The 13,879-nt window shown below is 41.4% G+C and overlaps 1 protein-coding gene across 12 annotated transcripts in view; it reads left to right on the plus strand.

Moving 5' to 3' along the window:
• Positions 1 to 8,752, plus strand: part of PAG1 (phosphoprotein membrane anchor with glycosphingolipid microdomains 1) — a 153,606-nt gene extending 144,854 nt beyond the window's left edge. For 11 of the 12 annotated variants that reach the window (XM_044928648.2, XM_044928652.2, XM_044928655.2 and 8 more), the window contains one exon: positions 5,165 to 8,752. In XM_044928648.2, coding sequence (XP_044784583.2) covers positions 5,165 to 5,533 — 369 coding nt within the window. In that variant the 3' untranslated portion in view covers positions 5,534 to 8,752. The remainder of the gene's footprint in view (positions 1 to 5,164) is intronic. The other variant, XR_006544924.2, reaches the window with a different exon arrangement.
• The last annotated feature ends 5,127 nt before the right edge of the window (positions 8,753 to 13,879 follow it).

Below are 13,879 nucleotides of genomic sequence, written 5' to 3' on the forward strand. Positions count from 1 at the left end.
AGCACTTCCTTCCTTAAGTAGACGCTCTGTCATGTTACCCTTCATCTGAGAAAGCTGAAGTAGGCTCTTAAGCCTATGGTTGGAGATGAGAGTTGGCTATGTTGGCTTTATCATGGTTCAGAGAAAGTAACTGGGAGATGGGAAGACAAGGAAGAGGATAAGTTGAACAAAGAAGCTCAATAGGGAAGAAGGAGAAGACAAAAATAGAAAGGGGAGGGGAGGAAAGAGGAATGAGAAGAGAGAAATGTAAGTGTGTGAGCTTTAATCAGGGAGGAGGTTCCCATTAGAAGGAAGTTAATAGTGGGTTGGAATATGCAGGGAATTGGAACAGGTAGGTGTAGAGAATTTGCTCCAGGCTGGGAGACAGAGGAAGAAAGGCTTAGGCTTCTGGGAGACAGAGCAGGAAACTTCAAAAACCCTTCCAGACTGGAAGTAGGGTTAGACATGGCCACCAATGAGAAACAGTGATGTATCCTCCTAAGCACTGGGGCTAAAGAGTCATGGGTTAAACTTTCAGTGAAGCATTAAAATTGTAAAAGCCAGTATTTATGGGATTTTGTCAAGCTAGATTCAGAGCCGAACACCTTAATTTGTCTAGCTACATAAAGCCTCTTTCTGGCATGCCTAGCTTAGTAAATTGTGTATGTGTACAAAAGCAATGTGGGCTTTGCAGGTGGCGCTAGTGGTAAAGAACCCACCTGCCAGTGCAGGAGGCATAAGAGACACAAGTTCAATCCCTGGGTCATGAAGATCCCTGGAGGAGGGCACGACAACCCACTCTACTATTCTTGCCTGGAGAATCCCATGGACAGAGGAGCCTGGTGGGCTACAGTCCATGGGCTCACAAAGAGTCAGACACGACTGAGGTGGCTTGGCACGCGTACACACACACAAAAGCAACACACACGTGTGACGTTGCCCAGCCCCCACCATGTTCCCTCTCCGGGGAGTGGAACTGCCATCTGTCCACCTGGTTGCAGAAGCCAAAACTCTGGGGCCCTCCTGAACACCGCATTTTCCTCACTGTCTTCAGATTCAGCCAGTAATCAGGCCCTTCAATTCCACCTCAGAAGCTAACTTTCATGTCCCCCCCCATGCCTGTCCATCTCCACTGGGCCCGCCCCCACGAGACTAATGCAGGGCCCTCCTACCAGGGCCCGAAGTGGCTCCTGTGCCTCCTCCAGCATTTTTCTCTCTCCTGGAGCCATCCCATTGGGCTAAGAAAATATTTTAATTCCCTGGAAGTCCAGTTTTTAGGACTTGGTGCTTTCACTGCTGAGGCCATGGGTTCAGTCCCTGGTTAAGGAATTAAGATTCTACAAGCCAGGCTGAAAAAAAATATATAAGAGATCTGGAAACTAATTCTTTAAAATAAATTGAGACTATGTGAAATTTTTAATTACTTTTCCTCTTATCTTACATTTGTTTGTGGTTTTTGAATAGGACACTGTTATACTGATGAATGTTGAACATAGAATAAAGAACTGTGACTCCCATGTATTCATTCTAGGAAGATGATTTAGGAAAAATAAATATGGAGATCATTTATTTTTATATTCATGTGATATAATGTTAGTCCAGACTGAAACTGAGACCTGAATTTTAAGTACTATTATCCTAATTTAACAGAATGATGGGGGAAGGGTTGAATATAAAAAGAAGAGAAATGAGGGAAAGAGGGTAATTTATGAGAACATAATAACAATTTACAGACTGAATAATAATGATGAAAGATGTTAAAGAGAAAAATTACAAAGCTAAATAGTAAGAGGGCTTGAAGAGAAACCTTTTATTTATACAAAATAAAAATAATAGTCATAGGAGAAATATATTCAAAAAGAATATTAGAAGACTTGAGAAATGTTAATAAGATTTCAAATTTACAGTGACACCCTCCTGCACATTTGGTTCATGCCCAGGGATAATATTAAGTTGCAAGTTAATGAAAGAGCCTGTAATTTAAAAAAGAAAAGACTGTAAAAGCCAAGAAGGCCCAAGTACTTACCAGGAGTGGAAGCCATTATGACAGAAGCATGGGCAAGAAAGGAGGAAGAGAAACAGAAATGGTGCTGAGGGCCCGGCTCTCGCTGTCACTCTCACAGATAAAGCTGTGTTTGTCTTCCTGATGTTACCGCTGAAGCTGAGGAATAAATATCCAGACACCGGCTCCCTTCATTACTATCCATGCATGTGTGCTTAATGGCTCAGTCGTGTCCAGCTCTTTGTGACCCACAGACTGTAGCCTGCCAGCCTCCTCATAGGATTCTCCAGGCAAGAATAATGGAGTGGGTTGCCATTTCCTCCTCCTCCAGGGGATCTTCCCAACCCAGGGATCGAACCCCGGTCTCCTGCACTGCAGGCAGATTCTTTACCTTCTGAGCCACCGGGGAAGCCCCTATCATGCCTGACTCACCCCTTTATAATCCGTCCACATTTTTGGCTCGGACCACCTTTTAAATAAAAAGTTTCATGTGTTGGCAACTTGCTACACAAAGCAGAGGCCTTGTTTTTTATTCTTCTGAAATGGAAAGCTACTCTAATTCCTCATTTTGAAAGGAATTTTTTAGTTAAAACCTCTCAGGTGAGAATGTTAATTTAATATGCATGAAAATGGTTAAATCAACAGGGCAGGAGTTTCACAAAGATTATTTCTCTGACTCAAACCCTTTGGATTGTCTAAGCCTGGCAAATGCCAGCCACCAGCCTGTAGGGAAAGTTCTCATGCAAATGACAGTTAGCGTGCGGCAGGCGTGTCTTAAGAAGCTTTGGAGGCCAGCTGGAAGCTTTCTGCCCAGCATGTGGATATGTGAGAGTAGGACATCTCCCTCTGCACTTGCAAAGCCAAGCATCTGTCAGGAAGTATGTTCCCTTATTTCCTGGGTGTTTTAATACATCAATTGCTGTGCAAAGATAACTGCAGGTAATGAAGGATATTTTTACTTATTTCCAACCATGATTTCTAACAATAAAACAATACCCTCCCTCCCACATCTCCTAATCAGTCCATTTTTGTATCAAAGAAAATGAAACCTCTCCTGATATTTGTGGCTTTGTTGTTGATGTTCAGTCGCTCAGTCATGTCTGACTCTTTGCAACCCTACGGACTGCAGCACGCCAGGCTTCCCTGTCCTTCGTCTCCTGGAGTTTGCTCAAACTCATGTCCATCAAGTCAGTGATGCCATCCAACCATATCATCCTCTGTCATCCCCTTCTCCTGCCTTCTGTATTTGTGGCTAGATGAGATGTATTGGTGAGACTGAGTGGGTTTGCTTGGAAAACAGCCTGTTCTTCCCAAAGGAAAGAGTGTCCCATAAGTTTTTGTCTTTGGTGCATGAGAGGTGCAATCTTGTCTGACTCTCCACGACCCAGTGGACTGTAGTCCACCAGACTCCTCTGTCCATGGGATTTCCCAGGCAAGAATGCTGGAATGGGTAGCCATTTCCTTCTCCAGGGAATCTTCCTGACCCAGGGTTTGAACCCATGACTCCTGCATCTCCTGCCCTGGCAGGCAAATTCTTCACTATTGAGCCACCTGGGCAGCCCATCCCCTAAGTTGATTGTCTCCCAATATCATTTCTGAGTTGATTTCATATAAGAATGAATTTTCCCACTGAAGAAAACTTAGCCCCATCTCTGAATGTCTATTTAACCAATAGTATGCAATGAAGTGTTAATTTAAAAAATAGTAGAGGGGTTGGATGGTAAGGAAGATGGGAGGGAGGTTCAAGAGGAAGAGGTATAACTATGGCTGATTCATGTTGATATTTGGCAGAAAACAACGAAATTCTGTAAAGCAATTGTCCTTCGATAAAATTAATAGATAAAATCAGAAAAAAAAAAAATAGTGGAAAGTGATCCTCTGACAGATATATGTATACTGCCAACCAGCATCCAGAAGCTATTGTTGAGACCTTTGTGATGCGGGAGGAGTGGATTACACAGTCTGGTGCAGTGGTTCTCGCACTTAGTGGGCATGAGAGTCAGCCCACCCCCAGAATTTGTGACTCAGTGGTTCTGGGGTGGTGCCCCAGAGTTTGCCTTTCCAAAAAATGTCCAGATCCTGCTACTGCTGACTTGAAGCCCACCCTTTTGAGTATCACCAGGATGATATGTTTTCTACCCTTTTTTGTAAAGCAGTCAAAACTTTCCTCAGGTGAAATATCATTGTGATAAAGAAATCAAATAAAACCCGATGTTGTAGTCAGGTCCTGGGGGTCTTGAGCTGCCCACTCTACCTGCTTGCCTCAAACCCTCGGCAGAATTAGAGAGAACCTGGATTTCATAGAATTAGGCTACTTACAAAGTTATAGACAACACATATAATTGTTCTGCTACGTACTCCAGGATTAGCATAGGTTGTGAAGAATCGGCTTCTGGGTATATATTCAAAAGAAATGAAAACACTGTCTACAAGAGATATCTGTACTCCCCTGTTTATTGCAGCATTATTCACAGTAGCCAAGTCATGAAAACAACTTAACTGTCCAACAACAGATGAATGGATAAAGAAAATGTAATTACACACACACACACACACACACACACACACGCATGTACACATAATGGAATATTATTCATCCATAAAAAAGAAAATCTTGCCATTTGCAACAGCATAGATGGATCTTGAGGGCATTGTGCCAAGTGAAATGAGTCAGATAGAGAAAGACGGATACTGTGTATTCTCATATAGATGTGAAATCTAGAAAAGCCAAACAGAAATAGAGTAGAATGGTGGTTGCCTCAGGCTGGGGACTGGGGGAAATGGGGAGATGTTGGTCAAAGGGTCAAACTTCCATCTATAATAAGTTCTGGGAATATAGTACAGCATGGTGGCTGGAACTAACAATACTGTGTTATATACTTGAAACTTAGAGCTTAAATGTTATCACCACACACCAAATATATGGTAATTACAGTAAAGAAGTTGTTAACTAACTTTATTGTGGTAATCATTTCACAATATGTATATCAAACCATCATGCTGCACACCTTAAACTTACATGTGTTGTGTGTCAATTATGTCTCCGTAAAGTTTGGGAATCTGAAAAAAATTCTTAAAGGGACCCACACCCCCATAGTCCCAAGAATCTAGCTTGTCACTAAAAGGGGGGAGGGAGGAATCAAGCTTGGAGCTTATTTATTCACTTCCCCCCTTGTTTTCTAGATCTCGGCCATGTATTCATCAGTGCATAAAAAAGGACAGCCAGGGAACAAATCAGGACAGTCACTTAGAGTACCGGAGACCTCCTACACCTCCATGCCGGGAGCCGCTCCGAGGTCCCCCTCTTCCTGCAACGATCTCTATGCCACTGTTAAAGACTTTGAGAAGATGCCGAATAGTGTCAGCACACTTCCAGCAGCAGGCAAGCCCAGTGAGGAGCCTGAGCCAGATTATGAAGCAATACAGACTCTAAACAGAGAGGAAGAGAAGTCTACCCCAGAGACCAACAGTCACCATGGCCTTCGCCCAAAAGAGAATGACTACGAGAGCATCGGGGACTTGCAGCAATGCCGAGACGTCACCAGGCTCTAGCAGCCTGGAAAGGACCCAGCTCACAGGACCAGCCGGCACAGCCAGTGCGGCTGCAGAAGATAAGAAGCGACGTCAGCCACACTTCATATGCTGCTTTAGGAAAGGGACGACGATTGGAGGTGCCAGAACTGCTTCTCAGTTTGGGGAGAAATGCGGGAGGCACCCTGCTGCCAGGGCACTGGCATACCCAAGCACACCTGCTTCATGCACCCGCTCCCTCTGGAAGGATCCCGGCTGTCAGTGATCTCACCCTCTTCGTGAAGAAAGCCACGCAGTAAGGAAGAATGACACTTGTCAAAAACCACAGCTCACCTGCCTGAAACACTGCCATTCACAGGAGCCTGGTTTCTCTCCCTCTCTCCTTTTCGCTGTCTGCTACTGATAGTAAAATGAATGGCATTTCTCTCTGAAATCTTCCGATTTATAATGGTTCATTCCAAGGATTTTCTCCTACCAGGCTGGGCCTTTGCCTTCAAGTGGGTGTTTTCCGTTGCTAAGAAATTGTGGTTGCTATTTCCGGTCTGCTCCCCAGCCCGTTCAAAGAGCTGCACCTGGGAACCCAAGCCCCCAACCAGTGGAGAGTGCTGGGGACACCCCTTGAGTTTCCTGGCTCTTCATTCCTTCTGATTTGGGCACTCCATGTCAGCAAGCCTCTTCCAAAGTATGTGAAGTCATTGTTAGATGCTTTATTTTATTTTTATAGTCAATATGGTTTCCCCCCCCCAGTGTTTGAAACTCTTCAGAGTCTTTTCAGTATTTTCAAAGAATATCATGGTACTTCTATACTTGTTTTAGTCCAGCTCATTCTTCCAAAACAGAGAGCCTTAATCTCAATGTTAGGACACAGACCACGTGTTTGGGTGGCAGCCACTGCATCCATCTCTTCCCAAGGGCTGTGGACTTGAATGTGTATTTCTGATGATCTCCGCTGCCACACTGACGGTGCAGGAGTTCATACATGAACTGCTCCCCTAAGGTAATCTATTTGAGATTAAAATATAAACATTTATTTTTGTTATATAAATTTATAAGGTATTTTATGTTTAATGCCTAATTTCTAGGAAGTGCCAGATAAAATATATATTAACTATTTTGATTTGATGTACAATGATTTATATTCTCATTTTGAAAAGACACCATGAAGCACATAAGCTTGTACCAGTAGTTATCTTTTTTCTAACCAAGTGTTTAAAACATGGAAGGTTTTTAAAGACATCGCTTTTCAAATGGTACTTGGAGCTCTTGGTCAAAAATCAGCTGACTCACTGGAGAAACAAGTGGAATAAACAGAACTGATCATTTTCAATGGTTTGTGGTGGGCAATAGTGAAATATTTGAAATGGTAAAAATGGAAAGAGGAACAAGATATGACTAGGGATGACTGACGATTAACCTTATGAAAGTATTATGATTCCATTAAGGTTTAGCTACGTTTTTAAGAAAAAGGTGATGAATTCTGTAGCCTGGTGCTTGTACATGTAAATTCCCTGTTGGGATTTTTTTTTTCCCCTTCATTCAGTGGCTGAAATCACTCAGATTGAGAGCTCAGCCTGGTTTGAATTTAATCATCTCTTTAGATTTTATAAGGCCGACATTGGGAAACTTGTTCACTTTTCATTCTAAAAGGAACCTGGTTGAAGTGCTATTATGTAGTGTGGGCTACAGAAAAGAAGCTTTTCCTACACTGTAAAGAAAAAAAAAAGGCAATTATTCTGTACCACTGTGACATCTGTGATTTTTCAGATTGAATAATCTTACTGTTTTCACTCATTAGGACAAAGAATGCAGTTGGGAGGATGAAGCATCTTGTAAATTGTAGGGACCAGCTCCCGGGCATGTTTTTTCCATTCCTTGCATTCATGGCTTGATTTTGTGACTGCTCTGTAATACGTTTCTGCAATTGTAAAGTAGCTCAGTTGGAGTAAATGGTTTGCTTGTTATTTTCCAATCAGCCTGGTCTCTCCCGTGAAGACTTTATGTGCATAAAAGCACAATCATCATTGATCAAAAGATCATGGCAGAATAACCTTGGATCAGGGAGAAGTTTATCAGAAAGGTGCAAGGCCCATACTCTCTGAATTCATCTCCTTTGTAAGCACTGGTTTGCCTGGTGATTCTCACTGCTTATTGTGAAGGAGTCTGAGCCAACAACCTCAGTATCATGGGGTTGCTTTGGCACCTGCTGACAGCCACGTCACACTGTTCACCTAGCCTCGTGCATGCTGCAGTCACACCTGACTGCTCAAAAGTTGCAGTTCATGATGTCTCACTTATGACCAAGGAAACGGGTATGGTCTCTAAAGAGTAAAGCCGTTTCTAGATAGGGAAGCCCTTTATAAATAGTCATATCTTGAAATTTCATTATTGGAATTCCTCCAGAAGTTTCAAAATAAGGGCTATGCCTTATGGCCATAAAGTGTGCAGTGAAATCTCTCTCTCAATTGGAGAACCTGTGCTAAGAATAAGTTGTGATATAAAGTATTAAAAGGGAACTGTAAGGGCCTCCAAAACACATCCTGAAAGAGTAAGTAATAGCACAATCCATGAGGACTAGGGGGTGAGAAAAGCAGAGTAAACTTTGGGAGATGACTCTGCTCTTTAGAACATTAGGTACCTTACTGAAGTATTTTATTGATGTAACATCACTGTTTTAACCCTTTAGTACAGTATTTCATAAATTTCATCACTTTTTAAAAATTTTATTTGTTGAAACTTTGTGCTAGAATCTTTAGGTTGGAAGCCTATGGTTTCTTTAAAAAGTTTTCATCTTAAAAGCTACATAGTTTAAATGTATGAAAAGTAATTATCAAGAAAGAAAGTTTACTGTATCTTTAAAATTCAATTTGACATCCATATTATGTATGCATTGAACTATAATAACCTAGGTTATTATAATCTTGCCTAGGATCTTTGCTTTTATTCATGTATGTTGAAAGTTTCAAAGAATTTTTTACTGATTCTCAGATATTGTCTGTCAGCAGGGAAGTGTAACCTGCTTTATGTGAAATGTTTGAGGAGATTTTAAATTCTAGGAGGAAGTAATTTTTGCACATATCTTTGCCACATTTTTTTTTCCTGCCCTTCAGTAAATTAAATCATTAGGATTATTAAAGCTTTTGAAAGTACCACTCTCCTTTGTGGGAAAAAGGCTAATTACTGATTTATCTGCCCTTAAAATCTGAGAGTTGATTCTAATTGAGTGCTAGATTAGGTAGTTAGCAAAAAGAACTGAAATTTAACCTCAGCATGTTACTAGATCTAGCTCTCATATTTTATTTTCATTGTTCAAATTAGAGCATTTATTTACTTTTACCAGTAACTATATATATAGGGCTTCCCTGGTGGCTCAGACTGTAAAGAATCTGCCTGCAATGCAGGAGACCCAGGTTCGATCCCTGGGTTGGGAAGATCCCCTGGAGAAGGAAATGGCCACCCTCTCCAGTAATCTTACCTAGAGAATGCCTGGACAGAGGAGCCTGGCAGGCTATATACATACACGCACACGTGTATATATAAAGTCACTCTGGTGCTTAATTAATTAGGATACATCCCGTCATGTATTTTGAATGTGTATCCTACTAGTGTGATGATTATTGTCATAAAAGCAGAACAGAAGAAACAGTTGTCCAGTCATTTTCTTTTTTTCCCAATCATTTTCATTTGACAGTTACCAGAAAACCTTCTTAACTGGCCCTCAGTGAATTTCTCTAGTTAATGAATTCAGATTTTAAACTATGTCCATCATTCTCTTAGCTGACAAACAGTGGTGTGTTTAAACAGTTTTATTCATGCAGCTCCCTAAATATTCAACCTGACAGAAGGAAATGAAAGTAGGTGTCCTTCTCAGACAGGTATTTGAGGAGAGATTTGGCCGAAGGCAGCAAGGGCCATGTGAGCCAGGATAGTGACCCCCCAACACGCAACCAGGCGGCAGAAGCAGGGGCCCATCATCACCTGAAGGCATTTCCTTCACTGTCTCCAGAAACAATGAGATTTTAGCACAGAACGAACAGCAGTGGTGGAGGATCCTGTGCTGCTTTGATATGGTCCCATATTATGGCTAGAATCTCAGAGCCTCAGTTCAAGACTGATTTAGGACTTTGTAAATGAGTAAATGCTCCTGGTAATAGTTGCTGTGAGTCCGTGTGGTCTAGTGATGCCATTCTGAAAATGTTGATTTCTGGTACCAACCAGCTTAGCTTTGGTTGCTGGAAGCACAGTAGGTACGGATGGTTATTTCCTGGAAATCTTGACAGGCTTATTGTACTGTGTAATGGGGAAAAGTTAAAATGTAATGTTTGGTGTTAATAAGTGACTGATGTGAAAATAGGAACATGTGTCTATAATATCAAATATGGCTTTATTTGCAGTGAAGTCTAAATTCTTTGTCCTGTAGTCGTATTTTCTTGCTCTGTGTTGTAGCTTTTCTTAAATATATTATTTCTGACAGTATCACTAGACGAGTTTTACACACTTAGAATATGTTTGACTTTAAGAGAGCAATCCAGAAACTGTGTGAGAGTCTTCATCTGGAATTACCAAAGTAAATTAAATAAAATCATGGTCTAGAAGAGAACAAACATTCATAACTGGTGTTTTACCCCTACTGCTCATTTTAAAGCTGGATTTACATGCAGTCTCCAATACTTATAAAGTATTTCATTGTTTTTCTAGGTTCTTCTTTTATTTAACTAGGAAATTGTAGTTCAGACTTTTCTTAATGCCAGATGACACAAGAGATACATTTTTTGCTTTAAAAAAGACGATTTTTTTAAAGCATTATTTTGGTAATCATTTATCTTAATGCAGTTAGATTGAACTTTTCTTTGCTCACCACTTCCATATTGTGGGTGTTTTTTAAAAATGTGGCTCAGATGGTAAAGAATCTGCCTACAATGTAGGAGACCCAGGTTCAATCCCTGGGTTGGAAAGACCCCCCTGGAGAAGTGCATGGCTACCCACTCCAGTGTTCTCGCCTGGAGAATCCCATGAACAGAGAAGCCTGGTGGGCTACAGTCCATGGGGTCGCCAAGAGTTGGACACAACTGAGGGACTAACACTTTCACTTTCACTTTTAAAAATGTATTGTGCTCTATCTCGGCTCACTTCCTGTTACGTATTATAAAGGTTGGTAATTGTCATTCCTCAGACCTCTGTATGTTAAATTGGAAACAGTAAATTGTTTTAATGTTGTTACCGTTTAAATTTTGCACTATATTAACATGCCTCATGTTTTCAGGGGAAGTTTGAAATATCACTGAACAATAGGAATTTTCATTTCACTGTGCATGCATTTTTTTCCCTCATAAAAATGGTTTCCAAAAAAAATAACATTGTCTGTTAGATGATCCCAATCAGTTTCAAAGTACTCCTCTTACTCAAAACTACTCAAAAATAATTCATGACAGTTAGCATCATTGTGACTCATTGTCTCAAAAGACCTTTGTAATGGTCAAATTTGTCCAATTTACTAAAGAGTGGGAGAGTTGTTTTCAATATTGTTGTTGTTGAGTCGCTAAGTCGTGTCTAATTCTTTGCGACCCCATGAACTGCAGTACCCCAGACTCTTCTGTCCTCCACTGTCTCCCACAATTTGATAAAACTCCTGCCCATCGAGTCGGTGATGCCATCCAACCATCTCATCCTCTGTTGTTCCCTTCACTTCCTGCCTTCAATCTTTCCCAGCATCAGGGTCTTTTCCAGTAAGTTGGCTCTTCGCATCAGGTGGCCAAAGTATTGAAGCTTCAGCTTCAGCATCAGTCCTTCCAGTGAATATTCAGGATTGATTTCCTTTAGCATTGACTGGTTTGATCTCCTTTCAATCCAAGGGATTCTCAAGAGTCTTCTCCAACACCACAATTCAAAAACATCAACTCTTTGGCAGTCAGCCTTCTTTATTCTCAATATTTGGAATGTTTAAAACCTTCTGTCACTTTGCATGGCACCATCCCAGCCCCTCTTGTGTCTGCTGCTCCCAGAATGTTCCATGCCTTCTTTTCCAATAGCAGTTACAATCTTCATTATCACAGACCCTGACTGGCAGCATTGAACCATTCCCCAGCTCTGCCCAGTTCACATTTTCCAGCATCAGGGGCTCCCTGGATAAGCCTCAGACCCACTTGGGGAAGCAGATGCTAGGTGTTATTTGTCAGAAACTTTGCTAAACCGTGTAAACCATCACTTCTCGGCCTTTTCCCTGATGGCTCAGTGGTAAAGAATCTGCTGCCAATGCAGGAGACACAAGAGATGCAGGTTCGATCCCCAGATCCTGAAGATCCCCTAAGGAGGATATGGCAACCCACTCCCGTATTCTTGACTGAAAAATTCCATGGACAAAAGAGCCGGGTCAACTACAGTCCATGGGGTCGCAAAGAGTCGGACATAGCTGAATGAGCACAGCACACAAATCGTGGACACTCTTGCCCATGTCTTTTGTGAGATGTGGTTGGCACTAAGGGGCCAATGAAAAGAATTTTTAAAACATTCTGTTGAGGATTCAGACTCACAAATGTAAAAAAAGGAGCACTGTGCCCTCTCCAGGAAAGTTCACGGCCCCTACAGGCTGAAGGTAAATCCTGGAACAGCAGACCAGTAGCGACCCGTAAAGTAGAAGGACACTGATTGTTTTAAGAGGGGGGCGGGGAAAACCCTTTCCTGTAAGAAAGAATCACTTCTAAAATATATTGAGTGTAACATTTTTTTAAATCCTGTAGCTATTACGCCCCACCCCTGGGAAATAGTGCTTATAAGTTATGTTGCTGTAACTAGTTTGAGCTGCTCTCCTAGGTCTCAAGGAAATGAGGATAGTGTTCAAGCATCTGAAGTTACCAGATGTTGAAAATAACTTGGCCATTTATAGATGAAATCTCCAACATTTGGAGTCAGTGGGTGATTCAGTGACTGAGGGCCTCTGTCTCTATACACCGAAGGATCCAGGCCGGGTTTAGTTTTCATTTTTTTTTAAACTTCACTCTCATCACGCTAAGGTAGTGTTTGACTTAAAAGAGATCATTCCAAAAACTGTGTTAAATTAGAGTCTTCATCTGGAATTACGAAAGTAAATGAAATAAAATCATGGTCTAAAATATGTATTCTAGTGTAATTTTTTTCCAAATTACCAGAACAGGTATCTGTTCATTTTCATTTCATTTAATTGTTGAAAGCCTACCTGCTATACCCATTAGGCACCCTTCACAGGATAATTAAGGCTAAAAGAGAGGAGACCAGTCTTGGCCCCTGGAGCCTGCATTTCAGAACCGACTTGTTGTAATGTCTGGTTTAATTTTGTTTTGTTTGTTTTTTCACTCAGCAAGTGGGAAACCATGAGTGTAAACAGACTCTTTTCTTTTCCTTTTTTACGCTTAAGGAAAAAAGAAATGTAATTTTAGCTCCCATTTAGGTAGTAAAGGCTTCCCTGACAGACAGCGGTGCCTTTCCCTAGGCGGAGAGACTAGAACCAAAGGCTTTAGTCGGTCTTTGAACATTCCTTTGACACGTTTTTATGTATTTTTCATGTGAAACCCATAAATGAACCTGGCATGATGATCGTGACCTAGCCAGTAAACTTGCTTGCTTTTTTTGCATTCATCTTCTTAAATATAAGCTTCCCTTGTTTTACCTGGAGCCATGCTAGAAACTGAATTCCTGTGGGCCACTCCACGGCTGCCTGCTGATGTCCTGGAAACTTGGCAGCGTCGTTAGCAGTGCTCGCCTCAGAGGGAGAAGCTCGTGGCATGTGTTGGGAGAGTTGAATTTTACATCCAAGTCAACAAATGTTTGAAAGAGTCCTGTATACCTCAGATTTTGACACACACAAAAAAATTATTTTTTTCTGAGTACTAACTACATATTTGATTTGGGGTGGGGTGGGGTGGGGGGCTGACAGAGCAGGGATTAGAAGTAAAATCGGAACTAAAGGATGTGGGCATGACTTCCGGCCCTTGTGTATGTGACTCTGGAAACTGTCTTATTCCAACGCACTATCTACCACCCTGAGTCTCTTAAGGAGCACGCTGTACATGTGTATAAGACTGAGAAAGATGATGTTAAAGACGTAAATTATTGTTTAGGTATTTTCTTCTTTGTAAACTCAGAAATAAGCCTGTGGCTAGCACGAGATGGCTACTAAAGACATAATTTGTAGGTTACTAGGAACAGCCTTTCAATTATGTTTCATTCCAACTTTTTGTAAAACTGGGGAAAGAACCTCCTAGTAATGAAAACACAAAACCAATAAGAAACTTCCATAAACACTTTCTAAAAGAGCATGAATGCTTAGTCATTCTCCAGGCCAGAATACTGGAGTGGGTCGCCTTTCCCTTCTCCAGGGGATCTTGGCATCAATCT

This window comes from Bubalus bubalis, chromosome 15 (assembly GCF_019923935.1).
Source record: "Bubalus bubalis isolate 160015118507 breed Murrah chromosome 15, NDDB_SH_1, whole genome shotgun sequence".
Classification (NCBI taxonomy): Eukaryota; Metazoa; Chordata; class Mammalia; order Artiodactyla; family Bovidae; genus Bubalus; species Bubalus bubalis.